This window comes from Anser anser (genome assembly GCF_964211835.1).
Source record: "Anser anser genome assembly, chromosome: 5".
NCBI lineage: Eukaryota > Metazoa > Chordata > Aves > Anseriformes > Anatidae > Anser > Anser anser.
The window spans coordinates 58135693-58162399 of NC_139725.1; the positions used below are offsets into that span (position 1 = coordinate 58135693).

The window sequence follows — 26707 nt, forward strand, 5'->3', positions numbered from 1 at the left end:
GCTTTTGAGAAAAATATTTACTGGTATCTTACACTTTGAAAAATATTGAATATAAATATTAGAGTTTACCTGAGCTCATTCAATCAGTGAATTTAATAACAGAAACAACTCTGACTCACTAGAGAAGAATGTTTTTCTACCCTAAATCAAGATTGTGCTTTTATCCAAAATCTATAGTCTTGCCCAGAATGTTTATAAGGATGCAAATATTGTATGGGATTTTTTTATTCTAATGAATATTCATATTAGTAAGAAGATGTTTTAAGAAGAAAAGTCACTGTATTTTCTAATCTATATTTCCACATAGCATGTTGCTACAGTGTTATACAAGCTTTGTAAACTAATCAAGTAACTACTACCTGACTTAATCTTTCCTTTTTGTACTGGGCTGTAGAGTGAATATGTTCCAGCTCTTCTTTCCCAGCAATTTTTCTTTTGAGGCTGAATTGGACTCTGTATGGCTCAGAATATTGAAGAATCTTAAGTGCATCTTCATATTTGATGTTATCAAAAAATATTGTAGCACTTAGAAGCTGATCACCTGCAAGAAGAATCAGACATCATTTCAATTAGTTTGTATTTTCTTGTGATTTTTCAGAATCTGCTGAATTAATGTTCATACAAGAGAAAAATAATTAACACCTATCATTGATTTACAATATAAAATTATGTTCACAAACTAGAATTACAGAATAGTTAAGGTTGGAAGGGACTGCTGGAGATCATCTAGTCCAACCATTCTGCTTAGGGCAGGGTTAATGACAGCAGCTTGCTTCAGTCTGTGCGCAGTCAGGTTTTGAATATTTCCAAGGGTGGTGACTCCATAACTTCTCTGAACAACCTGTTTCAGGGTCTGACCACCCTGACAGTAACATTTTTTTCTTATATTTTTCACTATTTAGACTTTGGACTTCTGTTGTTGATTAAATCACTATTTACTGGAGTTTTGCGGCAGAGTATTTTGTAGAAGAATTAAAGGCAGGTTCTTTGTGAATGTAATAATGAGTTGTTTTTTCTTTCCATTTTATTTGTGTATATACTACTTTCTATATATCCTTTTCACCATTCCAGTGAAAACTTGATTTTTTTAATGGTATACAAAACAATTCACGTATTGTTAATATTTAAGAAACTTATCTTGGAAATTATTAATATGGAAAGGTTATATTAGTTGGCTTGTCATCTTCTATTTCTATTATCTAAACAGATGACAGATCAGGCAGGTATCTATATACAAAGAGATATATGCCTGATTATTATAAAACTAAAAAAAAAAATCAGAAAATCAGACTGTACCTTCTCTCAGACTAAATACTTTTGAAGCAGGAGACTCCTTAAGTACTTTTTTAATAAATATTCCTTCATCTCCTCCACCTGTCACGCTAAAACCACTAGCACCAGCTTCCACTTCTGTTCTCAAGGTCACTTCCATTGTCTCCTAGATGTAGAAAAAGATTTGAATTTACGATTACTCATTTGTATTAAAGTATTTAAGATTGTACAATAAGAAAAGTGAGAATTCTGAGGTGTATTTTCAGTAGCTTAAGAAAGATTATCTAAAGCAGAGAATGTACTTGTTCAGTGTGGGTCGAGTCTGTTCTAAATTAAATTAAGCACGTGTTAGGTCCTTGCTGCATCAGGGCCACAGGGAAAATAGATTATAATTTGAAAATGTGAAACATACGGATTTTTTTAGGGCTGAAAGTCTGCATTTTCTGTGAAGATGTTAGGCACCTGAATTAGAGTCAACAGGCCAGAGAAGTCAGAATAAGAGTCAGTACTGTACTATACTGAAACCAGAGAAGACTAAAGAATGTTGAAAAGAATAACACAAGGACCCCAAATATGGCAAGTAAGTGTTCATACCTGCTCGTGCCCCAATGAACAATTTGTGAAGTTCCTGGCCAAACCAAGTCTGAAGTGATTCTTTTCTCATTTGTCCTTTCTGTCTACCCATCCACATCTGCGTAACAGACTTTACTGTTTTGCAAACCACACATCTAAAACTATTGAGTGTTTTTAGACTGACCTGTGGATGACTCTGTTTTGATTTGTCTGTAGAATATTTTTTGTTTTCTTCTTGAAGCTGAAAAATAAGTTTCAATTGTTTAGTGTTAATTAGTTCTGTTCTAAAGTTCAACAAAATGCTTGATTTAGACCAAGAACTGAGGCTGACTTTACTGGCAACATAGTCAAAACTGGGATATACAAGTAAAATGCACAGTGTTAATGATTTAACTACATAATTCCCAGTAGTAAATTAGATGCAGGGCCTCCCTGACTTGTACCAAAATTTGAAGGAAATGAATGCCAGAGAGCAGTTGCATCAAGACATGGAGAGCTTTTCTCAAGTAGCATATTTCTCACGCTTTCATCTTTGTGAACAGCACACGTTTTTCATTTATTTGATTTCAGCATGAATTTCAAAACATTGACTACTTAACACGAGTGTGCTAATTAATTTTTTACTTTTGAATAATGAATAGATACAGGTACTTTTGAAATATGTTTTAGATTCAAGTAAATTAAAATATTTTAACTCGGAAAAGTGTTATCATTTCTTGACACTTTGTGCCCCAGGTCCCTTAAAAATGAAGTCAAAAGCATTTTTTTGCCAAGAAACAAGAACACGACCAACAACAAATCAAATAAAACAACAACAACAAAATCAATGAACATGACCCTTAATGAACATGGCAGGGAGGGAGACAACACATCATTGTATATGGCATATGAGTCTTGGCTTGTTGTAGGGGCTGAAGTCCTTTCAATCAATCTGATAAAGCCATGTCCCCATGAAACTTAAGTGTCTTGCCTTTAAATATTCTTCTTCTATGGAATATTCATAAACTGGAGAGGAACCCTGTGGCCTTGGACGGATGTCTTCTACTGCCACTTCATTAACCTGAGGAAAAGAAATGAGTGGTGGAGAAGGCACAACCATGGTTAAACAGTGACCCATTTTTTTAGGAGAGATTTTCAACTTAGGCACAGCCTCTTTCTGTGTACACATCTTTTATTAGCAATGGTGAATGCAGAATAATGAATAACTCTTTCCTTTGGTCAACAACAAACATAATGCTCATTTAAGGATGTTATTCGAGAACACAAGGAGAAGACTCCAGAGTGACAGAAGTGCTGGTACAGTGACTGTGGTTTTCTTTACAAACTGTATGCATCTATGGGCTGAACAGAGTGAAAATACTAACAGATCAGTTAGTGACAATTGAAAAAGGCTATAACACTGCCATCCCCTGCTTTATTTGCATGGTTAAACTTTGCATCTTGCAACTTCAAACTTTACTGCAATCTATAAACAAGCAAACCATGGGAGAGTCCCCAAACGAGCCCTGCTGAGAATCGTCAGACTGTGGGAAATCTAAACCAGCAAATGCTTTAAAGAAATGTAATTGTAGCGAACAGTCATGTCCTATTTTGCTAGGTCTTGGTATTAAACTCATGCTGGTGAATCATGGTAAACAGCAGATCACACTATGTTGAAGCATCATTCCAGCTTTTGAGCTGGCAGACTAATCCCAAGCAGAAATACTACAAGCCACAATATTTCTGATGCAGAAAAGAATCTCCAGCAAGACCCCGCTATAAAAAATAATAATAATAATAATAAAAAAAATTAAGATCCCAATTTCACAAGGTAATTTAAAACAACAACAAACCAACAACTCACAGAATCTTCATCTTCTGCATCAGCGTCAGCATCTCCCGGAGGCTCTGCCGGTCTCAGCTGTCGTCCAGAACCTGAAAGCAGCACACAGGTTGTGGGTGTCTGTGTGAGCCTTGCAAAGCACAGAGCAGCGAGCTTCCAAGCCAAAGCAACCCTGAGCAGCACTCCTGCAAAAAGCGCTTAGCCAGCGGTAGGAAGGCCTGCTTTCGTTCAAATTCCTTATCTCAGATCTCATTAGCATGATCTTTCCAAAAATACCAGACGTATTCATATCCAGAAACATAAAGGCTTTTGTAAAATAAAATAAAAAAATAAAAGAGGAAAAAGTAGAACTAGAAGATGGCCTGACTTTTTTTTTTTATTGATTACCAAGGAGGCTTAAGGTAGGCCTGGCAGGGTTTTGGCAGTGGTGGGGCTGCAGGGTGGTCTCTGTGAGAGAAGAGTGCGACCGTCCTATGACAGATGCAGCTGGTTCCAGTCAGTGCCAGCTGGTTCCAGCCGGTTCCAGCTGGTTCCAGATGGCTTGGTAAGGCACAGGACACATCCACTGCCTGCAATGCTGACCCAACCAGGGGAGTTTCTGGCACCTCTGTGGAAATGAGTTTAAGAAACAGCAGTAAACACAGAAAGAGGGAACAATGTTAGAGGAGGAGGAAGAAGGAAAACACAGCAGAGCAGGAAGAGAGAGGAGAGAGAGTGGAGCAGGAGAAACGCTGAAGCAAAGTTTTAGCTTGAGTAGGAGCTGAAGTAAAAAGCTGTCTGAGCAGGCATGGAGAGTAGGTTTGACTCTGAAGGGTGGAGGAACCCACAATGGAGCAGCTGAGTGTGAAACAAGGAGCTGAAAAACAAAAACAGCCCCAATCTGCTGACCCCTGCCACCCACACAGCCCTTGGCCTCCCTGAGCTGAGGGGACTGGAGACCAGAATTCGTCTGGAGGGGAGCTGAGGTGTTTCTCCCAAGTGCGTGTTTGTTTGTTGATGGTGTGTTTTTGTTTTGTTTTGTTTTGTTTGTTGTGTTTTCTTCTTCTTTCTTTCTTTCTTTTTTTTTTTATATCAGAATTGGCGATTAAAAGTTTAAAAGTTTGCTAATTGGCAATAAATTAAAGTGATTGAAATTCCCCACCTAGAAACTCTTCGTTGACTGTGATAGAGGTCTTACGGGAGCAAGCATCATGATGTTTTGATAGTCATAAAGACTCTGCTTTTATGGTTTTTAAAAGAATCCAGGGCAGAGAGGAGAAGGAATGAAGGAGAAGGGCTGTTTGAAAATATGATTCTTTTGAAATGTCTGAAGTTGAGCAACAAAGAATGAAAGCAGCATGAATATATTATCTTTTTTAGTGATCTGGGTTTAGCCAGTAGATGACAGTGTGGCCGAGTTACACATTCCCTGATGCACAGGATATTCTAATACATGCATAAGTCTTGTCCTGATGATTATACCTCTTTCCTGTCTCCATGACACATTGTTTTCAAGGCATCAGGCTGTCTCTCTCTCTCTCAGGACCAATTCTGCATAGTTTTGGCTCTCCTAAACATATCCCCTGGCTTAAAAATATGCTTGAACACTAGAGAAGACAGCCACAAGCAAAATTGTGTGATTTGTTCATTGTCTACTTTAAATGAAGAATTCTTGGCTGGAAAATGACATTTTTGACTGTGGATATTGCATGCTGTGTGTGCAGACAAGCTGGCATGTCTTCTGTATGCATGCAATCACTCTACAAGTTGCCAAGCTCTTGTTAAAATGGCTGTGATTTTGATAGCCTTTTTACATAGTTTACTGATCTCCTACATTTCTTTTTTTTCCTTGACTTTTTTTTTTTCTGCATATGAAATTATTTACTATAGGCAGAGTCATAAAAGATCTGTACCATGCGATCAGTGATGGACCACTTCAATAAGATGAATGGTGATAATGTGCTTCCAGTGGGAATGTCCCATGTCAGTCTGGGGGCCAAATTTCCAAACTTGACTGAACAGAGGACACCTTAGCCATGTGTACATCATCTTAATCATCTCTCCTATGGTATTTTAGCTCCAGAGAACTAGGATCAACTTAGAACATAATGGGACTGCCAGACCTTGCCTCCTTTAGCATTCACAGGCCTAGTCATGACCCCTACGAAGGACAATTCCAGAGGCCTAATCATGACCCCTATGAAGGACAATTCCAGAAAATGGTCTTAATGCAGGTCCTAATTCAGATTAAAGACCTAAATATATTGTTTTGATTTTTTTTCTCCCAAAAGCTCTAGCATATGTAATTTTCAGAAACTCGATAAAATTGGAAAATGAGCATTTATATGTGTATTTATATAAACCTGGTTTTAGGCATTTCTGCTTGAAATTTCTGGAATTCATTCATGAAACTCTTCACCACATTTATTTTAATGAGTATCATATGGGGAGAAGAGCTGCAGGACTGAGGTTTGATTGTTTAATTTGCTTAGTGCTTCTAAATATTCAGGTGCCAACAGCAAATTTTATGGCTATTACTAAAATTCCAAGAAATCGTAAGGACTTAGGCTTGTGGCATTGCCGTATTTTTCACTTGGGAAAATCCCACCCACGAGCTTTGAAGTCCAGTAGAATGACTTAAAAGAATAGTACTTGGATTGCTAGAGCGTTTGCACTTTAGTGCAGCACTTTAGGCTAGTTACAGCATTGATCCCTGGTGGCTGCCAATGATTTGCTACTGGAAAACTAAAAGGAAAGAATTATCTGGGAGGATTCTTGGACTGGTTCACTGCTGTTTCTCTTGTTTTACTCTGGTGTAACCTTAGTGACATTTTAGTTGTCTAGAACTGGAGCAATGCAAGTATGAGGTTCTCCATGCTAGGGGCTTATAGAATCATTTAGGTTGGAACAGACCTCTAAGATCATCCAGTCCAAACATTAACCTAGCTCTGCCAAGTCCACCATTAAACTATGTCACTAAGCACTACATCTATACGTTTTTGAAGTCCTCCAGGGATGTTGACTCAACTACTTCCCTCGGCAGCCTGTTCTAATACTTCACAACCCTTTCAGTAAAGAAATTTCTCCTAGTAGCCAACCTAAACCTCCCCTGGAGCAACTTAAGGCCATTTCCCCTCGTCTTATCACTTAGTGCTTGGGAGAAGAGCGCGATCCCCACCTCGCTATTGCCTCCTTTAAGGTCATAGTAGAGCGCATAGGTCTCCTTTGTAGATCTCCTTTGTAGGTCTCCCCTGAGATGCATTTTTTCCAGGCTAAACAACCACAGCTCCCTCAGCTGGTCCTCATAAGACTTGTTTGCTAGACCCTTCACCAGCTTCATAGCCCTTCTCTGGACATATATCAGCACCTCGATGTCCTTGCAGTGAGGGGGCCCCAAACAGAACACAGTACTCGAGGTATGGCCTCACCAGAGCCGAGTACAGAGGGACAATCACTTCCCTAGTGCTGCCGGCCATGCTGTTTCTGATACAAGCCAGGATGCTGTTGGCCTTATTGGCCACCTGAGCACACTGCCGGCTCATGTTCAGACAGCTGTCAACCAATACCCGCAGGTCCATTTCTGCCAGACACATTTCCAACCACTCCTCCCCCAGCCCGTAGCATTTCATGGGGTGGTTGTGCCCCAAGTGCAGGACCCACCACCTAGCCTAATGGTCAGCACTAGCTTGAATGGCCCTGTATAGTTTGCACAGTTGATTTATCTTGCCATCCAGTAGGGCATATCCTATGGGTTCTAACAGAGATAAAACTCTCAAAACCAGTTACTTTACACAAAGGATACAAAGAATGATTAGGTGACCAGTACCTTCAAAATCTTCCTGTTGCTAAGACTGCGCTATCCCTAAAACCCAAGAGAATTACATCACTTCCTGCAATGAGACCTGAACACTTACTTCCCATCAGGATGCCATTTTAAAACAACAAATTACACTGCCAAGTCTTGTTCGGTGTGGATGTAGAAAGGTATACCTGGCCTGGATGATATCTCAGAAGATCACCAGAAATGTCATATGCTGTTTAGGAGCGAATTTGTCAGTCTAAAAAGCCTCTTTTACCCACCTCATGATGTGTAGAAAGGGAGAGAGTCCTCCTGTGAAAGCCCTTAGTAAACTGCTACCTCTCCTAAATGGTAATAGCAGGATGCTTTCCTACAAAAAGGAGCAACAATCTACAGGGTTAATAGAGATGCAGCTGAGATTACACGGAGAGACATCAGCTACACGAATGACCTCCCTTCCCAAAGCTTCACAATTAGGGCCTTTGCAACCATCCTGATTTCCCCAGACTCCGTGTGCTTGTTTATTAGGTCTCCCCTCTACCATAGTCAACCTATGTCATAAAAGACTTCTTGTACCCCTCATTCCCACTGTAGAGTGGGTCTAAGATTTGCTTTAGATTTTTTTCCTTAAAAGCAATATCTATAAAAGAGGGGAATTACAGTACATTGATGAATTCCATTTTCAGCAAAGCCTTCTTTTTGTTTGTAAAAGACTGTGCCAATAAACTATAATTTATATGCATGTCATTCTCATGCCCCAAATAGTAACGATGCCAACATTTTATAGGTTTTAACTTTTTTTTTATATAAATCCTGGACAACCAGTGCTTTGTTCCAAATGTTTTCATAAACAAGATGGAATTTACATCAGTGACTACTTCTAATAGCCAGTGAACTGACTTCAGAACAAGGGAATTTTTTGAAAGTCGGCAGTAGGAGTTATATAGAATGGAACATTTTCATATCATATGACTGGAAATTGTGTTTGCTTTTAAAAATACATTTTAACATTATTATTATTTTATCTTTAATGTAGCAACCCAGCTGGGCTGTTTTGGGTAAAACTGCAAAAATATAAAACCAATACTTTCTTCGGTGTGCACATTCTGTGGGTAACAGTTTCAAAAAAAAAATTTAGACATAATCAATTTAAATATGACAGTATAATCTAATTCAAGTCAACTGGGTATTAATGTATTGTATAAACTGAACAGAAACATAGCTTTAACTGTGCCACTAGTGTATAAATTTACCATAATCTGAGTGCTTTAAAATCAAATTAGGAATAAAACAGCAAATGACAATACTGGATATGTTGTTAAAAAAAACACAACACTATAGTATTTTGCTGATCATTCCAGCTTCCTTGCTTACAGATTATATTCCTTTCTCTGCAGTTCTTAGATTTGGGCTTTCTGCCTCTTAAGATTTCATAGTACAGATATGTTTGCATATGAATGTAGTAAATTTAAGAAGTCTGCTCGTACTTTTTAAATATGAAGTTTTTCTTTGCATCAAATCCTTAAGCATTAGATTTCCTACCAAAAGTGGCTTTGTTTTGTTTTATTTATTTATTTCTGTGGAAGAGAACTATAATGCTGTTGTCTTGTTTTCCCTGGGATTTTAATATAGATTGGTTAAAACCAAGAGGAGTAGCAATCGTTGCAATGCACATATTTTTGACAAAGATTGAATGCTGCTTATTCTCAGGTAGTATCGTCACCAGAAGAGGTTTCCTCTTGCCATGTACCAACTGGCATGAATTATCCAACTTCACTACTGGATTTCTCTTAAACAGACAGAAACCTGAGCTGTGGTAAACATAAATCTTTAGGAGAAAACTTTTATGCTTTGCTCACTCATTTATTATCGTTTGTTAGCATATGAGAGCCACAAAATTGTGCCTTTTCTTTACTAGGATTTTGATAATTACCATTTCTTAGCTGCAATAAGAAACAAAGAGTTCTGTTTGTCTGCTATTGATCTGGTCATGTGGAAATTAATAGCTTTGAGTCCATAGTGAGTTAGAGGACTCATGCTTAGACACGCACAAGGCTGAGACATCTTTAGATCAGGTCTTTTCTGACAACGCAAAGCACACCCTGGGCACAGAACTTTATTTGCATTATCAACAAGGAGAAGGAGGAGTGAATAATTATGTGACAAACAACAACAATAATAATTTGCTATCATTATCATTGTTGGCACTCTGTTTGACCCAGCAAATAATTTATACATGTAGGTCAGCAGTTTCATGGGGCTCCCTCATGTGCTTAATATCACATCTTGTTATAAATAATGTTATGCATCACTGCCATCGTTCAGACCTTCAGCTGGCATCAAGACCCCTCTGCCAGGGCAGTACCCCCAGCCACTGGGTGCCCACACCTGCAGACCTGTCTGTCCCTGTGCCCTCAGCCCCCCCTGTCCCAGGCTTGTTGCCTCTCATGCATACGCTGCTGGTCACTGCTAATGCACTGCTCCAGAATTGCTCCTGTTTTTTAAGTTGAATCCCTTTCTACAAATGGGTAGTGTGCCCTTCCTTTTTTATTTATTTATTTATTTATTTATTTTATTCCCTATTGCTTGTTCTCACACTCTTGTAGGTATCACAATTTCTTGGATTCCTTCTCTTCCCTCAGAGCTCTCACAGCCTCCTGAGCAGTGCTGAAGCCCCATAACCCCTTCTGATTCACTTCTCATATTTGAAATAGGGAATATTTAGAATATTTAGAATATTCAGAATTGTAGGTCCCAGCTCAGGAAAGCACTTGATAACAGGAACACTATGCACATGCTTGGCATTTAACTTAGCCTCTCAAGAGCAATTTTTCTGATAGGTAAGTTTACCTGACTTTAGTTTACTAAGAGAAAATTTTCACTTTGAGGTAATAGGCAAAAAGGCAGCAATTCAAACATTTTACTTTTTCTTTGGCCTCCTCAGTGCTTTTCATATCTGGTTCTATTTTATTTCCATCCCCATCCACAGCCTCAATTATTCTGATGGTTTATTAAATTAATGCATACGTCTTGCACTGAATTCTCTGGGTTTCCGAGGATATCCCAGGAGACTGAAGACTGATGAATAAATGTAGATCAACCACCTGATTAAGATGTCATTTCAACGAGGCAGTGTCATCAAGCATATAAGCTATTGCATTCCTGGTTTAGTTTCCTTAAAGCTCTCATGGCTGAAAAATAGCCTAAATCAGGTCTTTTGTTTGTTTGTTTGTTTGTTTGTTTGTTTTTAAAGCCCTCACAGACAAAATTATAATGATCACAAAAAAAGACCATCTTTTCCATCTCAGCTGCCATTTTCTGCATATGAACATGATTTTTTGGCACTTTAAAAAAATATTTTCATCATTTTCCAAAATTTGCTGTGTTAAAGATCTCTGAGCTCAAAAGCTGATGTTTGTGTTCTCTCACCACAGGCAGGGGCTGCTCAGTGTGAGGGGCTTGGCTAGGTCAGTTCAGAGCAACCAACCCCACCATCCAAATCCTCCTGGGCAATTTGGAGGAAGAGTCACGTTCTTCCAAGCAAGCAATGCTGTCTGTCTCTGAGGGAAATGACCCTGCAAGCATCACTTGGTGAAGATCAGAATCTGAAAGCTCCTTTATGCATGCACCGTGCTCCTGAAGGAAGCTGCCACAAGGCATTACCAGTAAGCAGCCCCGACAATGCTGGGGAAAAGCATCAGCTGAAAACTGAGAGGTCCATTTTCTACAAAAATTTCCTAGTGCATTTCAGGGGACTGGTTTCATTCCATTGTCCTGCGAGATCCCCCGGGGCCGAGAGTTACAGCAACTGCTGGGCAGGGCCCCGGGGCACGGCAGGACCGCAGCGGGAATGCGGCGGCTGTCACTCTATCCGGGCAGGATCCGTGGCAGTGGGGAGATGCGGGCGCAGTGTCACGGAGGAGGCTGCCTCTCCCAGCCCTGGGTCGCAGGAATGTAATCTTACTTCGCTTGGACCCCTGCCAGCGAGACAGCGGGGGCACCCGCTCGCTCCACCTAGACAAACTAGCTTGTCAGCTCCAAAATGAACTATTGCCACAGTGGAAAAAGCAGCCGTTCTGCCTCAGAAGAAGTGTTAAAGTGAGGAATATCGCCCCCCTGCTTTTGTGTTTCCCCTCTGCCCTGGGCTGGGAGTGGGACCCTCCCCACCAAGCCCTGAAATTCTTGTCTCCCGAACTGCTTCTGTGGGGTGAAGACAAAGGGCCTAGCCCGTGGCATGGCGATACAGAGGCTGCATGCGGCTAGAGGGGTTTAACAGGCCTTGCTGTCTGCAGGATGCTATCAGAACCAGTTAGGCCTGTGTCTGAGCTCTACTCCCGCCTTTGTTTTGTATCTGGTTTGGTAATGCCCCCTGGCTGCACTCTGTCACTTGGCTGCATACTTGTGCCGTGATGAATGTAACGCGGCCTTCCACGCCAAAGCCGGGCCCCGTAGCACAGCGGAGCTGGAGGAGCGGCTACTCCCAAATAACCAATGTGTGAATAGTTTCCTTCCATTCAAGGCATGAACAAGATGTTTTGATTCAATGCCTTGGTATGTTAAGCTGCCCTTGTCGGCAGTTAGAGTACTTCATTAAAAGCCTTCAAATCATTTCATCTCAAAACCTTCCGAAACCAGAAAATATACGTAAGTTACAATCATCCATCTCCTCTCCTGGCCAGAGAGCTGTTTGTGAACTTAGCTCCTGCTTTTATCAAAGGGAACAGGCCTCTGCTCTGCGACGTACGTCCAAGTAGAGAAGCATTTAGGGAGTTAAGGTTTCTTACACCCCAGACTGGGCTCTGTAGGATTTTACACAGCATTTTCTACAGGTTGACTAATATCAGGGAAGATGTGGAAGAGCACTGGCATCTAAGAACAGATATAAACACTACCATAAAAAGAGAAACTAGCAGCCCCCAGATGAAAAGGGGAGCGAATGGCTTTCCCGTGTGTGTGTTTATTGATAAGCTCTGTCCACAGATTTAAAACTATTGAAAGCATGCCTGCTCACACTTTGCAACAAGAGCAAAGCCTTTCATGATACCGATCAGAAAGGGGCTCTTTATTTTTACAGTCCTGCATCTTTCCTCTGATGGTAAAGGTAAACTTAATAGAATCCATACGGCATTTCAGACCATCAGAATAAAAGCACCCTGGTGGGGCTCCACACAGACTTTCTCAGCTTAAGTCATATTTAAGCAATAAAATCACAGGGGATTTTTACTTCCAAGCCTTTTTTCTTTTTTTTTTTTGTTTTTGAATTGCCAAATTGAAGTTTTCCAGATCCTGAGTTAATGAGTTTCATCCAACTATCACCATTTTTCAAGTACTTGGCTGAAAATTACTGCAACACATTTACAGTAGTTCTTGTGATCTATATAGGAAATGTAATCTAGCCAGATCCACACAAATCTTCTGGTGCTAGAATAAAATATTTAGTAAAATATTTTAATAGTCCAGTATTTCACCTAGTACTGAAAAAGAGCAATGTTTTATAGGAGTAACACAGTATTTGAAAATAAGCTCTCTACTAAAGTTTATTGTGACAACATCACTAGAATGATGTCCAAAAAAGATGGCAAAAACAGGCAGCACTGGCTTACATCTGAATTTGTCCCTCCTGATTCATCCTTTGTTGTGCTGGCTAAAATACGGCTACAAATGGCAGGGTTAAAAAGACAGATGGAAAATGCTCATGGCACCACCCAGACAACCAGAGGGTCAGTGCTGTTTCTCCCTGACCAAACGTTCTGTCTCAGAAGTAAAAGTTTTGCATTATCTCTGTAGTTTTAGTCTAATGATTGCCTGGAGGGTAGGTGTAATGTCCTGGTCTGTGTCTGTGTGTGTGCTTGTTGTAGGCAGGAATTTTCCTCTCTCTCAGGTTTTACGTGACAGAAGGGGTTTTCAGTGTGTGTTTTACTTCCTGCAGGAATTCTCATGGTGTTCTGGTGTGTAATTATTGTGATGCTAATATGACATTAGAGGCCTGTCTGATAATTATCAGTTAGGACTTTTCTCCAGGACTACAGTGCCTTTATTCTCACAGTGTCAATAAGGGAGGGGCATCACTTTTTAGCAGTCATTATTATATATGTCCCAGCTCCTGGGCTGAACAAAAATTGCTTATGACCCTTGTGAAAGGGGCAAGTGTGGTTTAGAGATTCATAGCCAAATAAAGCAATAAAGACTGGTTTAATCCACTGTGATCCTCAACAGTTTTATCTCCTGGGACTCTCAACAATTTTATCTCTTGGGATATACTGCTTTGACTTGCAACTGAGTCATTACCAGTGCTGTAAATACTCATACGGCTACCCAGCTAAAATCTGCCAGGGTGTCACTGTCTGGATTTCAGGAAGGGTTTCAGGGACATGTTGCAAGTGAAATGCTCTCACTGGCTTACCCACTTCAGAAACCCTTGTAGGAACTACTCTGCAGGTATTTGGTTATCCAATATACTGATTAGGTATATTGCAGCTTTTTTCCCTCTGAAATAAACTCCTCCACCTATATAACAAACTTACTCTGTGAAAGTGAATGCAAAGCTGCCTTCTTCTCGCAGGCGGCTCTCTTCTTACTGTCCTCCCTGCTAGATAGATAGCTGTGAATTCAGCTCTTATCATGGGCTGCCTAGAAGCGGAGGCAGGTGGGTGCCTATTGCAGATAAGGCCCATAAAGCTCACACAAATTAACTTTCCCACATTCCTTCTCCTCGCTGATTCATCCCCCCAAGAATCCAGGCTTCTCCTGGAGCAGATTGCCTGCTCCATTGCCAAAGCACAGCCCTGGCCAGGCTTAGAAATGATCAAACAAATATTTATCAAAAATCATCATTCTGTCTTGATTGACAGCCCTGGAGACTGAATTTCTCTGGCTTCAGAGTAAGTATTTCTTGAGAAGTAGTGGCTGTAACCCCAAGCTGTCTCTTAAGGCAGCCCAGTGCTGACCTGGAGAGGTTTCAATGGGTAGCAATGTAAGCTGACTGTCCTCTTTGCTGCTGCATTAAAGAAGGATGTTAATTTTTGGTACTTTTGGTAGAGTGCACGTTCCCTTAAGAATAAGTCTGAGAAAATCTACTAACACTATGTGAAAAGCCCAAAGCAACTGATACGGACTTTATATAAATGCCACTTACCACTCCAAATCAGAAACAGATTTTTTCAGCCCAAGCTGCTCTTCAAAACAGTTTAAAAAAAAATCCTCACCATAATCAATGTGCAGAAAATATATATATATATACATTTATATTTATACATAGTTCAGGCTAAAGACTCTTATGGTCTAGGAAGACTTATTTCTCTTTACTCCACTGATAAAATTCAGTGCAAAATTAAGTGCCCAGATGTAGCAATATTAATGGAGTGATGTTACTGTGCATGTCTCTCTGGTATGCTGGATATAGCCCCTCTCAAAACAGGAATGAAGAAAAAACCTCGTAGCTTTTCCACAACCTTTTATGGGGGCTTTAATATAAATAACTGCCCTTGGAAACAGGTTTTCAGTTTGAGAGAAAGTTCCCTGGGCAACTTGTTTGGTTGTAAATCACCACAGAAAAAAATATCTTTTAAGCTTTAAAATTCCTTAATGTATATGTAATACCAGAGATATGGGGAAAAGGTGACAGAAAATTCTTATGGGAAAATATTTTACATCAAAGATAAAGTTAGCAGTTCCTTCATTTTGTTAAGATAAAAATCTTTTCTGTCAATAAACAGTGATGGTAGCAAAATAGTATTTGGCACAGCTCAATTTCTCTTGTTTTTATGTAGTGCAAGAGAGTCCCTTCAAAAATTAAGGAGAATTTCTGGATGCAAACTGTGGGTTTACAAAAGCACAAAAGCTCATTTACAGATAAATTAATCCATTGATTCAATTTAATGAATTAATTAGTATAGTTCTGTTCACATCAATGTAGTTCAAGTCTGAAAAAAAATCAACTATAGAGTGGGTTTTCAGCCCAAAGAGGTCAGATTTCAAAAGAATTAAACAGGTGACCTACCAAATTCTTTGTAAAAATGTTATCCCCTTGTTTTGGTTCCTTGGTATTCACCTCTTTTTTGAAAGACTTTTCCTAGCAGAGGTATACCAGAATCCCATCTTGCCCCGGTATATTCTAAGCTTCAGTTTGATAACTCCTCATTTACAAATTAAATTTGTGAACTTAATCTGTACTCTTTGAAATTAGAAATAATCAAATATATGAGGGTGAAAAACATCAGAATTGTAAGTGGGTCAAGTTATAGAAGGTGAAGCTGAAAATGACAAGCTTTCTTTGCATTATATTGTTGAAAAAAAAAAAATGTGAATCTTTGTGCATGATTTTTAAATGATTCAGTGCTCACTTTTCCCCTCAGCACCACCGAGCCAGCCAGTGAGATGCCCAAAAATAACAAATTAGTATGCTTGCCTAATAGATTAGAGGAAAACACAATTTAGTTAAGGAAGTAGATTTCGGTTTCATGTTTCACAGAGGTTAGTTAAAATGACAGGGAGAAAACATTTTTTAAAGACTCACTGCTACAGTTCTGGATTTCTTTTTGATTAAGACTCAAATAGTGAGCGAGTAACTGTACTTTGGTTCATCCATTTAGTAACTGGTGAATTAACTGAGAAGGGTGGAGCTGTTTGAAAGCACTAAGAAAACTATTTCTTGAGTTTGATTATCACCCCTACGGCTGATTCGTAACAGTTGCAAACATTCAGAGACCTTCTGTAATAAGAAAATAATGATATCTTATGGAAATGAGTAATTATTTCTTTATCATAATGGTCTACTTACACATAGGTTAAATATATTTTAATTGAGTTAAAACAGGATGTGTTCTTTTTGAAGGCACATGTTAATTGTTATTATTTTTTTTGATGAATAGCTTTTCTAGATTCAGACTAACATTATAAAGGAGATTAAATTACATTTTGAATGCAATTGAACCAGCAGCCTTGCACCAATACGAAGCTGGTATAAGGAAAAGGAAGACCCTAGAGCTTTGGTTACAGTCTTTGAGATCTACTGCAAGTAGGTGGAGCTGATTCTTCTCTCAGTTGGATTCTTTGGAGTCTCTTACATCTGTGCAACAAGAGGACAATCCAGTGGCTTGTCCTCACTTTGCAGAATGCCAATGACCACTCCGATTTGCAAAGTTGTGGAGAGTTTGGGTACAGGATGTTAGAATGGGAGGCATCTGAAGATGGCCCTCAGTCCCTCACTAGGTTTTTCTGCACAACCTTTCAAATCATATTTTAAATTCAGGTGTTTTACTACTTATGCTCTCTTGCAGTCTGCCGCATCCAATAGCCCCCGTGAGGACTCTCTGCTTTCTGTGAGCTGCAGTTGATCATGTATGACAGAGAGGATGCTGTTCTCTCCCAGAAAGTTGCATTTGTCATCCTCTCGCCATCACCATATACAGCTTACAGTCAGTGATGCCAGAAAAGGAGAATGATTCCTGCCTTGAAACCACAAAGTGGAATAATTTTCACTTTACTGTAAACAAAAAAAATTTCGTCACTATCTTACTCCAGCATTTTTAATGACTGCAGTAACAAAGTCCTCTGTAAACAGGGATGTCAATAACATTTTAGCAATGAATGAAATATTTTCTTTATATTGTGCTGTTGGAGTTGGATATGACAGCACTCTGCAACTGCTACTCTGAGTGCAGAATTTATGTTGTGTTTTGGTTTGTTTTTTTTTCATTACAAGTACTCTGAACACCACTTAATCACCCTTTAAACACTCTTTTGATGTAAGTCTGTCCCTTTTTGACTAAGGGAGAAAAGGAAATAGCAAAGTGTTTGGGCTGATCTTTGAAGAACACAAGCAGCCAAAGCACTCCTGTTTTGAAAGAAATGAAGTGTTTGGCATCTTTCAATGCACAGCATGATGCAACTGTGCAAGGATGGGAGAAGGGCAAAGACAATCCATGTATTGCCCGGAGTCAGTCCTACTTCAGGAGCTGCTAACTGAAAATAAATAAATAAATTCCTTTTACACTTCTACACCAGGTAAATCTACTATGGTAAGATCATCTCAAAAGGTTTTGAAAAGACACCAGGGCATGCATCTCAAGTGCTCAGAACCCAGGACAAGCAATGCTAAGCCAAGCACAGTGGACAGGGCCAGGGCTAAAATCTCGTGTCTCCTGGGAGGTGTTCTGCTGCTGATGGGTTCAGTTAGGGAAAAGAGCTCTTTCCTTTTTGGAACAGAGCTTGGGCAACACTTTGTGCTAGATCTGTTCTCGATCCCTGGACTTTGAAGGCCCATACTCAGAGGGCCTGTGTATGTGCACATGCAAAGTACACATTGCTGCAGGCTTACCCTCTGCAGCCGGAGTCACTGGCCCAGTTAAAAACTTCTGGACTGGTATTAGCATTGTGTGTAGGTACAAGAGGACTCTGGGGGGTTTTTTACTCTTATCGCTTGGACACATGCGGATATTATTCATGAGTTAGTTACTCTGCAGACATCTGCAGCAGGGAGGGTCACAATCGCTTCTGCAGCCACATGCCTGAGGAGAGGGGTCTGAAAAAGTATCTGAACAGTTTCTAAGGAAGTTTCAGCTCTCCTTGCTGAGCAGTGCCAGCCCAGGGATACTGGAAAACACATTTTTCATGCATGTGTTTTGCATTAAATACAGCTGTCAGAAAAGAGGAGGGCTCATGTTCCTGAAAAGGTGCGGCAAAGAGAAGACAAATGGTTGGAATAAAGCCTTAACAAGAATGTGCCTGCTTTGCCTAGGCAATAATCACCACTCCTACAGACCCTTCGGGGCAACCTTTAAACAAGCTGGCTCGGGGACTAGTAGCTGTCTGGCTGCGGGATTTCAGGGACTGCTGTACAAACCCAGCCAACTCCCCAGCTCCTCCCCATCCCCACGCCGGCCGGATAGACACTGGCTCTGCACAAACTGCACCTTCCCCATGCTGCTTCGGCACATCTGGAGGGAGATTATCTGCAGCTGAGCCTGGCTCTCCCTGCCATGCTGCAGATAATGATTTCCAAGTGTGTTGGCAGTGAGCTGAAACCATCTCCCGCAATCTGATAATGCTTACCTCTAATCGTTTTGCTGCAGTAAAATTATGGAGGTGAGAGCAGAAATGGCAAAGCGGCTGTTTATTTGCTTGATGATAATTTTCCTCGTATTCAATAGATTTAGGTTCAGATTTTGTCCTCTGATCTAAATGCACGTTCTGAAGGAGTGCAGCTGGATTTACACCAGTGCAATACCAGAATTGGGCTTGCGATCTTCAAATGTCAACATCAATTAACAGATTTGCTTATTTCACTGTAATATATTTGTATTTTCTATAAAGCTTATATTCAGCAATAATGGTTTAACTGAGATGCAGTTGTGTGGCAGCAGTGTACCACATAAATTAAGCTAACTCTGGGTAATATCACAAAAAAATATGTGTTTATAGCTTCATGCCAGCTTCTGACTAATGCTTTTGTTTGTTGCTATAGCAAACCACACATGAATCTGATAGCCAAAAGCATGTTTATGACTAACCTTAGCTCTCTGGGGATTGAAAATATGGAATCAAAAAAAACCTCACAACACAATGTGAGGAGAACATGATAGGAAACACCTTTTTTGGCACAAGTTACTATGAACATTAAAAGTGAAGAACATCAAGAGTGGAAAACATTAGGAAATGGGAACTGTGGGAATAACCGGCTTTAACCCACAGCGATTCAAATGGAGCTTTTATTTCACATTGCAGAGTTGTCTGTGCAGCACCAGAGTACATTGCAGAAAGACCTGGCTGGGTGTTAAGGGATGGATCTAAGCCTCTGAGGTCTGGGAAAGCTTTGGATCACACTGCAAAACATTCAGATCACCTTACTCAAAATCATTTTTACGCTCTGCCTTGACACCTAAGACACTGGTATTCACGTAATTAATTTCTATTATGATTTATGCTTCAGGAGTTTCCAAGAACCTGTCCCAAGACCGACACCTCATTACGCTGTACAAACACACAGTGAAGAACAATGCCATCCCAACACGCTTTTTGGCAAACGAATGGGGAGAGCCGAAGGGAGAGGAGGGCGGACGGAGGGGGAGTGGGAAGCACCCACAGAGGCAATGGGACTGCACCGCCCACCAAACCACAGGCTGAACCCAGGGGTCTTGCACCCCAGCTGACTTGTCTGGTTCAGGTTGCCAAGAATGTTACCGTGGGAAGAATAACTCCTATCTACCCTGCAGAGGAAGGAAAATCAATAGTTAAAGTGATTCCTAATCTAGGATAGTTTACAACAAAGCTACGCTACGGCAGGCAAAGTTTGTATTAGTGTTGTGTATTACTCTTAATAACCTCCCTCTTTAATGGGTAAAAATAAATAAATAAATAAGTAAATAAATAAATAAATAAATAAATAAATAAATAAAGGGGAGTATTGCTGTATAGTGAATAGAGACAGAAACGATCAGTGTTTTCTATTGATGTGAATTACACTAGCTCTAGACTGCATATTGCATATTTATTCACAGATTTTGCTGTGAGTAAAGACATGATTATCACAATTCATGGCAAGTTCTTCCGTCATCTCTCCCAACACTCAGTGGAGAGTTGTAAGATCACATACAGCTTTATGGGGAGGGTGGCCTGACCAAGCTCTGGAGTTCCAGCTGTTTCCAAGAGGGTGTTCATGAAAGCCGTCTGGACCTGTCAGTAGGGTAAACATGATAGTATTGTAAATGGAAGCCTACAAAAATCTGTAGGACTCAGATGATACCTCCTGTTCATTTAGTACCACAGGATCAAGTCTTGAATTACTCAGATTTCGTTCTGCGCATACTCAAGCACAACATCCATGGGCCTCAATGAAACCGATAAAAGGCATGCTGCATCATGTTCATCGTGTAATTCAGGCTGATACAGCCCGAGATCAGCTTGGATCCCATCTCGTGCTATCCAGCTGAGTACACAGCGTTGCACACAGTGATCGAGACTCCATCTTTGTAAGAGTAAATACTTGCAGAAAAAAAATGCAAGCATTCTGTAGTTTAGCCATGAGTTCAATCTATGTAGTCAGCAAGTAGCATGAGACATCAGCATTGCACAAAGCAAAAACCAAGTCAAATAATATTTCAGCTATAGCCTAAGTATCACTTCTGGACTACCAGCAACTGCTGCAGCAGGACATTTGACTCTCTTTTTTGCTTTCACATGCTTTTTTAGTTCTTAACGTTTAGCTGAAAATGCACCTTATAGAAGGGAAAAAAAGTTGTCAGGCTTTCCATGACCTTGGGAACCTGGAAACAGTTTTCACCACTGGAAGCATCATATGGAGACCGTTTCAAAACAGCTCCCCCAATTCCTGTGCCTTATCCCAAAAGCAAGTGCCCTTCCCTGGGACCAGTGTAGTAAATAAGATAAGGGATCATAAGTGTATGTGAAGGAGGCTGCAAACCTCATTCCCTGAATGACTTTCCCATCTGTAGTAACAAAGGCACTGGTTTCTAGTACCTATGGGTAGGTGTTTATGCAGGTGCAGTGCTGTGTAGTGAGCACTTTGGGGTCTCCAAGAGCATAGCTACCCCTCCTGCACACTTTGGGATACCGATCACGCAGACAGCATTGCCTGATATGTGTGTGGATGTGCCAGCTCAGGTCATGGTCACCAAGAAAGTCCCTGCACCTGCCCAGAGCACTGTGTGAAAGCGGGCGAGCTCTCCCTGCCTCACAGAAAGTGAGGTAGCAAAGCAAAAAAAGCAACTTGAAAAAAGTCAGAAAGCAAGCTGGCAGCAGGGCCAGCAGCAAACACAACCCAGATGTCCTGGATTCCACCTCCTCCCTGCACCACGCTGCCTCTCTCAGCTCAATGCTGAAAGGAAATGTTTTACATTTACTCATCCCTCCTCTTCCTTTGTCAATAGAAATTAAAGCAGGCATCTGACTGCCTAAGTCTTGAATACTCTGATGGTTTCCAAGGCTTGCGGTGAAGTTAGCCAACATTTCTATTGAATCCAGCCCCTAATGGACAACTAAAAGTGATTTCTCTGCCAACTAGCCTATCAGTGCAAAACTCATCTAAGCACATATTACTTTGATACAGATATGCATTGTATATATATATATTTCATGGTTTTGCAAAGAACCACTAATTGCAAAAATGCTATTGTTGCAACTCAGCCAGTGGATAGACTGATCTACCACTAAAAAAAAAAAAAAAAAGCTGCATCATGATTTTTCTAAGTATAGATTTAAAACAAGGCTCTGTACCTCTGTACTGCATTGAAAGGTAGGAGGGTCTGACAGGATGATTCTTGCACTGAACCCACTGAGCTCTGCCTAAAGACTGGTGGTTAATTTGTATTAATTTTCCGTCAATTTATTTTTTTAACAGTTTCCAAATATATAATAATTGCTCATTGAACTACTCTGTGGTGTCTGTGGAGGGCCGCTTCCATGTATTTTCCAAAAGCAATGGAATCTCTTTTCCATGGGAATAAGTCACGTCCTGTCAGCAGAACATCCTTACTGCTGTCAGCCCTACGTGAGTCCAGGTCTCTGAGCAGGTGAACTCACTCTTACTTGTTTTTTCACCCCCTAAGGCAAAAGCCACTCCGTTTTCCTGCCTGTCATCATAAAACTTCTGCTGGGAGCTGTAGGTGTTGTGTTGCTGTTGCCGTAACTCTGCCGGTGGGGATGGTGGAGGAGCTGCACAGAAATGGGGCGTTATATGTTGTATCTACCTCTCCTCCAAACACCGAGGGGTATGACAGTGGGAAGAAAAACGTTAGCAGCTGCAGGTTGCCTAAAATGCTAAACTTCTCTTTGCAGGACTCCCTCTTTTTTTCCTGACTAGAAAGCAAAGCCACGTTTTCACAGCAGGATTTTGCATTCGGGTCTGCAAGCACAGGTCTCTGCCCCTCTGCAGGACAGCGGCAGGACTGCCCACACGTACCAAGATCACCGTGCTCACGCTCAGACGCACAGTGTGCTGCTGCCTCGAGCACTTTGCATGCACCCACGTGCTGGATAACTGCGTCCACAGCTTTGCTCCAACCAGCAGGGATTTATTACGGCAGAATTTCTGGGATCTTCTAGACAATGAGACAGACCAAAACACAGCCCAAAAGAGCCTGCCTTCTTTCTCTGTAAGACTATTCTTCCACTATTTCCTCATTCCTGCCACCCCTGTTTCGCTTGACCAGCTGGACACAAAGCTTGCAAGGGGCACGTCCTGGTGGGTGGCTGTGTGTAACTTAACGTGGCGTGAACCTTAACCTGCCGTCAGGCTGCAGCAACAACAAACGACAGGAATAAATCTTGACAAACGAGGCTGGATTTGTGGCATTTTTGTGAAACAATAGCAAGTTTGTCAGATTTGGCTCTGCCTTCATCCCAGAGGTGTTTCCTTGCAAAGCCTCTGCAGAGAAGTGTCAGTCCTTCTCCCTCCTCAAAGCTCCTGCAGCCAGGTTAAGGAACTGCTCCAGCTTGGCAATTCCCAGCTCCCTTCGCCTGAGCGTGCAGGCCCTGGCTGGCCAAGCACGTATTTTCAGCTGTGTCCAAGAGCCAAAACCTTATCACAGTCCATCTCCGTCTCCTCACAGGAACAGACCTAGCAGAGGAGTTAGCATGGCCTGCTTGTGCTGGGGTGACAGCCAGCTCCTGTTTTGGATTAGAGGATGATGGCTTTCCTTCCCTCTCCATCACTTATCAGGCATTTAAAAGAGAAGGATTCATGGGAAGGACAAAACGCTCATTTTCGTGGCGTTTTATACCTCTTCTCCAGAACTGCTGGGTTTCTTTCCCTGCCTTTTGCTTCTGTCCCTGCTCCGGAGTTGTCATTGCCTCCATCCCTACAGCATGAAAGGCTTGCAGGCACCCTTAGCTGGTCGTGCTGGGGCACTGGTGGTGGGCTGTGTCTTTTTGCTGGGCTGTCTCCTCTCATTGCTGCCTCCACCAGGCAGACTGACTCTGCAGATGTCTGCCTGCAAAGGACCTTAAGGAGTGCCTGTCACAAGCTTCCTTTGTTGGTACTGTATGAATTTTCTGAATAATCTGAAAAAGCTCCAGAAACTGAGAGTAGGGAAAAAAAAAAAAAAAAAAAGGTAGGATTTTTTTTGAGGAGGAAGCACAAGGGAGAGCTCCAGGGCAAGCGTGCTGTGGAAAGTTTGCTTGTGATCTCACCACGAGACTCAGGGATGATCTGTTATCACATGGACCGAGCACCCTGTTTTCTTTCTAAGAAACAAGCTGGGATATTTAGGAGATTACATTAATTCTCGGGGTAATTTGCAAGTGCTGTGTTTATTCTCTGGACTCTAAGGTTTATTTGGAAAGAGTAAGGCTTATATCTTTGTTGGCGAAGCATACCGTGTATACATTATAATTATGCAATTAATGCCTTAATCTCTGTGATGAACTTTCCTGGCATAATGCAGTACAGTTATACAAAGGCTTCTCTTTAATCTCCGAGGAAGGATATTTTTAAAAAGAAAAATATGATTTCTCCTGCTATCTCTACCCAACCCGTTTCATTCACAGATTCCTGCTAGGCCGACTGAAGCAGTTGTTAAATCCACTGAGGACATACAATCCAAATATAGATTTAGATCATGGTACCATTAATAAATGTGTTCCTTTCATAACAGGTCTGTGGGGGTTCTGCTTCCATCCAGCTCTGTAAATCTCTGAAGTAACTGAAATGTCCCCTTGTAAATACTTTCAAAAGTCTGTTTTACACCACTTAGAGAGTCAATAATTTTCTAGTCCAACACTTGCCCCAAAAGCAGGGAGCAATAGCAAAGCCTATGACAATATTGCCCTTCACAACCACCCCAGCAGTCTGTTCATAGGAAGCATGATGAGTAAGTTATCCTCACAACTGCATGCATTATTTACCTTTGTAGTCATCCATCACCATGAATATAAAACCTACATGTAGTCATTCTCATGGGGAAATGCCCAGTTTGCCTCCTAAACGGGCTCTGACTAACTGGTTACTTTAATTAGCCGCTGAGTTGTCTGAGCTGTGTGTTGCGCAAGTAATTTTTTCTCATAATCAAGCCCATTATGTGAAAAAGTCAACCTTAAGGAGTGCGAGAACACAGTTCATGTAAAAATCAATGCAACCTTTCACTAAAACATAAATCAGATCCACTCTGGCATATATGAAAATATTTGAGGAATGTTTAATGACATTTTTGCATTCTTTTACGTTTTCTCCTTTCAGCTGATTTTAGAAGCAGGAATAGGGAAAGCTCAGCTCACACCAGGAAATATCAGTGATCAAAACCACTAGCTTTCTCGTGATACTTTCACAGCTCTCCAACTCATACGCCTTCTGACAAGCACACAGATATTTCAAACAAACAGTCAAAAAAACAAACTTTTCGACACTTTTTTGACCTGAGGGTGAGCTGTAAACCTCTTTGAGGTTCATCAAATGCTGTTTTCTAACTACTTTTCAAAATAAAAATGACTAATACCACTTAGACCTTTTTTCCCTTCAGAATATAATGCCAACAACATTTAAAGTAATTCTTGCTATGTAGAGGAGTTACTACCCCATTTTCCACCAAATCCTAGTTTTCACTCTTGCAAGCATGTCCTTTGAGCTTCTCCTTCAAGCTAAAATTTCAATTGTTGAATTCACTCCTACAAATAATTCTGCTAAAGGTGGATCTTTGGACTAAAACGAGAATGACGTGAGTCAGGGAAAAGAAAAGTTCTTGCGTGCACTTATTTTGAGGGACAAGTAGAGTTATGACTGACTGAGAATCAAAAGTCTGAGTGCTGGGGCAAACCACACAGCAAGCAAGGGGAGAGGTGGCCTGTGGAAAGCTGAATGGCATTAGCTTTCTAGGGCTGAAGTATGAGGATACTTAGGAAAAACAGGGATGATTGGGCTGGTAAAATGTGTGAGCATCCAGGACTCACTGCACAGTGGGAGATTTTGCACTAATAGTAGTTTATAAGGCTAGTTAGCTAGGACTTGCTGCAGAAATGGGAAGAAAGGCATGCAGTTTGCACCTTTGCTTTTTGGTGCTGGGAGGCTGAGCTGCAAACATAGCACTTGTCAAGGAGGGGGAGCTGAGAGGTCACTGGGCAGGTAGAAAGGTATTTAAAATCAGATGGCTGCGAGGATAACAGCTGCTCCCCTGACTCTGCAAATAGCAGACACAGTCCACTGCTATCAAAATCAAGTGGTGTTTGTTCTCTTAACTACAGAGCAGAAATAACATTTGCCCAGCAGTGAAGAACAGTTACTATGACTTTGGAGTCTCAAAAATTATCAGTGGGCTTGGAAATCATATAAACCTTATCTCCTTGTTTGTGTTTTTGAAAAACAGATAACTTTGCCCTCTGAAGGCTCTGCTATCTTTATTGGGCAGATGAAGTGGACAGGCTTGGTGCCTGCTCTTCTTCAGGCGCTTGCATTCCTGCTCCGTGGAATTTCGCTGGGATTTGGGCTGTTCCCACAACCTGGGACTGGCTCCCTGCAGAGCTGCTGTCCCCATGCCGTGGGAGCAGATGGGTCCTCCCATGGCCACCTTGGCTTATTACTTCTGTGCCACAAGAACCTTTAAGTATTTTAACTCGTTCCAGATTCTTTGGACTGTGTGGTTGGCCAAATTTAGATGGTGAACCTGTGGCCTCCCCTTATCTGACAGCAAACTATATGCTCTGCCGTAACGCAGCAGTTGCTTCCAGATATTTAGCTACCTACAGCCTCCTTTCAGAATGTAAAAATGTTAGCAAGAAGTATTTAGCATGTGAAAGGTCCTCTCCTAGCATGAAGCTTTGTTCCCCACTATAAAATAATGAATTCCTGCCTCAACCTTGAAATCCCAAGCGCATTAGTGAACACATGGATTTAGCAAGTTTCCCTAGCTGCAGGTCATCTGAAGATTCCTCCTTGAAACAAGAAGGTTGTCCTGATCTCTGTCAACTGCGTGGAGATGGCAGCCTCTTGCTGGCAGGGTCTGGTCTTAGCTCAGAAATGAGCTCAGGGCACTGCTCCACCGCCTGGCGTTGGAGGGCATCGCCTGCTGGTTGATTGCTAGTTGCAGCTAAGGGAAGCAGGAAAGGCAGCAGCTGTCAGGTGGTGTTGTCAGGAAAAGTTTTTTAGTGTACAAGGGCTCAGGGACGTGGCAAAGTGCCCGCAAGTAAAAGCCTGCCTGCCCCTGCTTAGTCTTAGTGTGGCGGTGCAGAGGGGCTGGTGGGGAGGCCTTTCGTATCTGGCTGGTCTGGATTGACTGAACATGCAGCACGGCGCTCAGACACATGGCAAGGTGTTCTTC

At 41.3% G+C, this 26707-nt stretch overlaps 1 protein-coding gene across 4 annotated transcripts in view; it reads right to left on the minus strand.

Moving 5' to 3' along the window:
- AHNAK2 (AHNAK nucleoprotein 2) overlaps window positions 1-26707 on the minus strand; it is a 75710-nt gene that overhangs the window by 25415 nt on the left and 23588 nt on the right. For 3 of the 4 annotated variants that reach the window (XM_083836733.1, XM_083836732.1, XM_083836734.1), the window contains exons 2-6: window positions 3689-3759; window positions 2816-2905; window positions 2030-2086; window positions 1297-1438; window positions 360-541 (exon numbers count right to left, since the gene is read on the minus strand). In XM_083836733.1, the coding sequence (XP_083692859.1) occupies window positions 360-541; window positions 1297-1438; window positions 2030-2086; window positions 2816-2905; window positions 3689-3759 (542 nt within the window). Of the gene's footprint in view, window positions 1-359; window positions 542-1296; window positions 1439-2029; window positions 2087-2815; window positions 2906-3688; window positions 3760-20037; window positions 20114-26707 lie in introns of those variants that run through there. The other variant, XM_083836735.1, reaches the window with a different exon arrangement.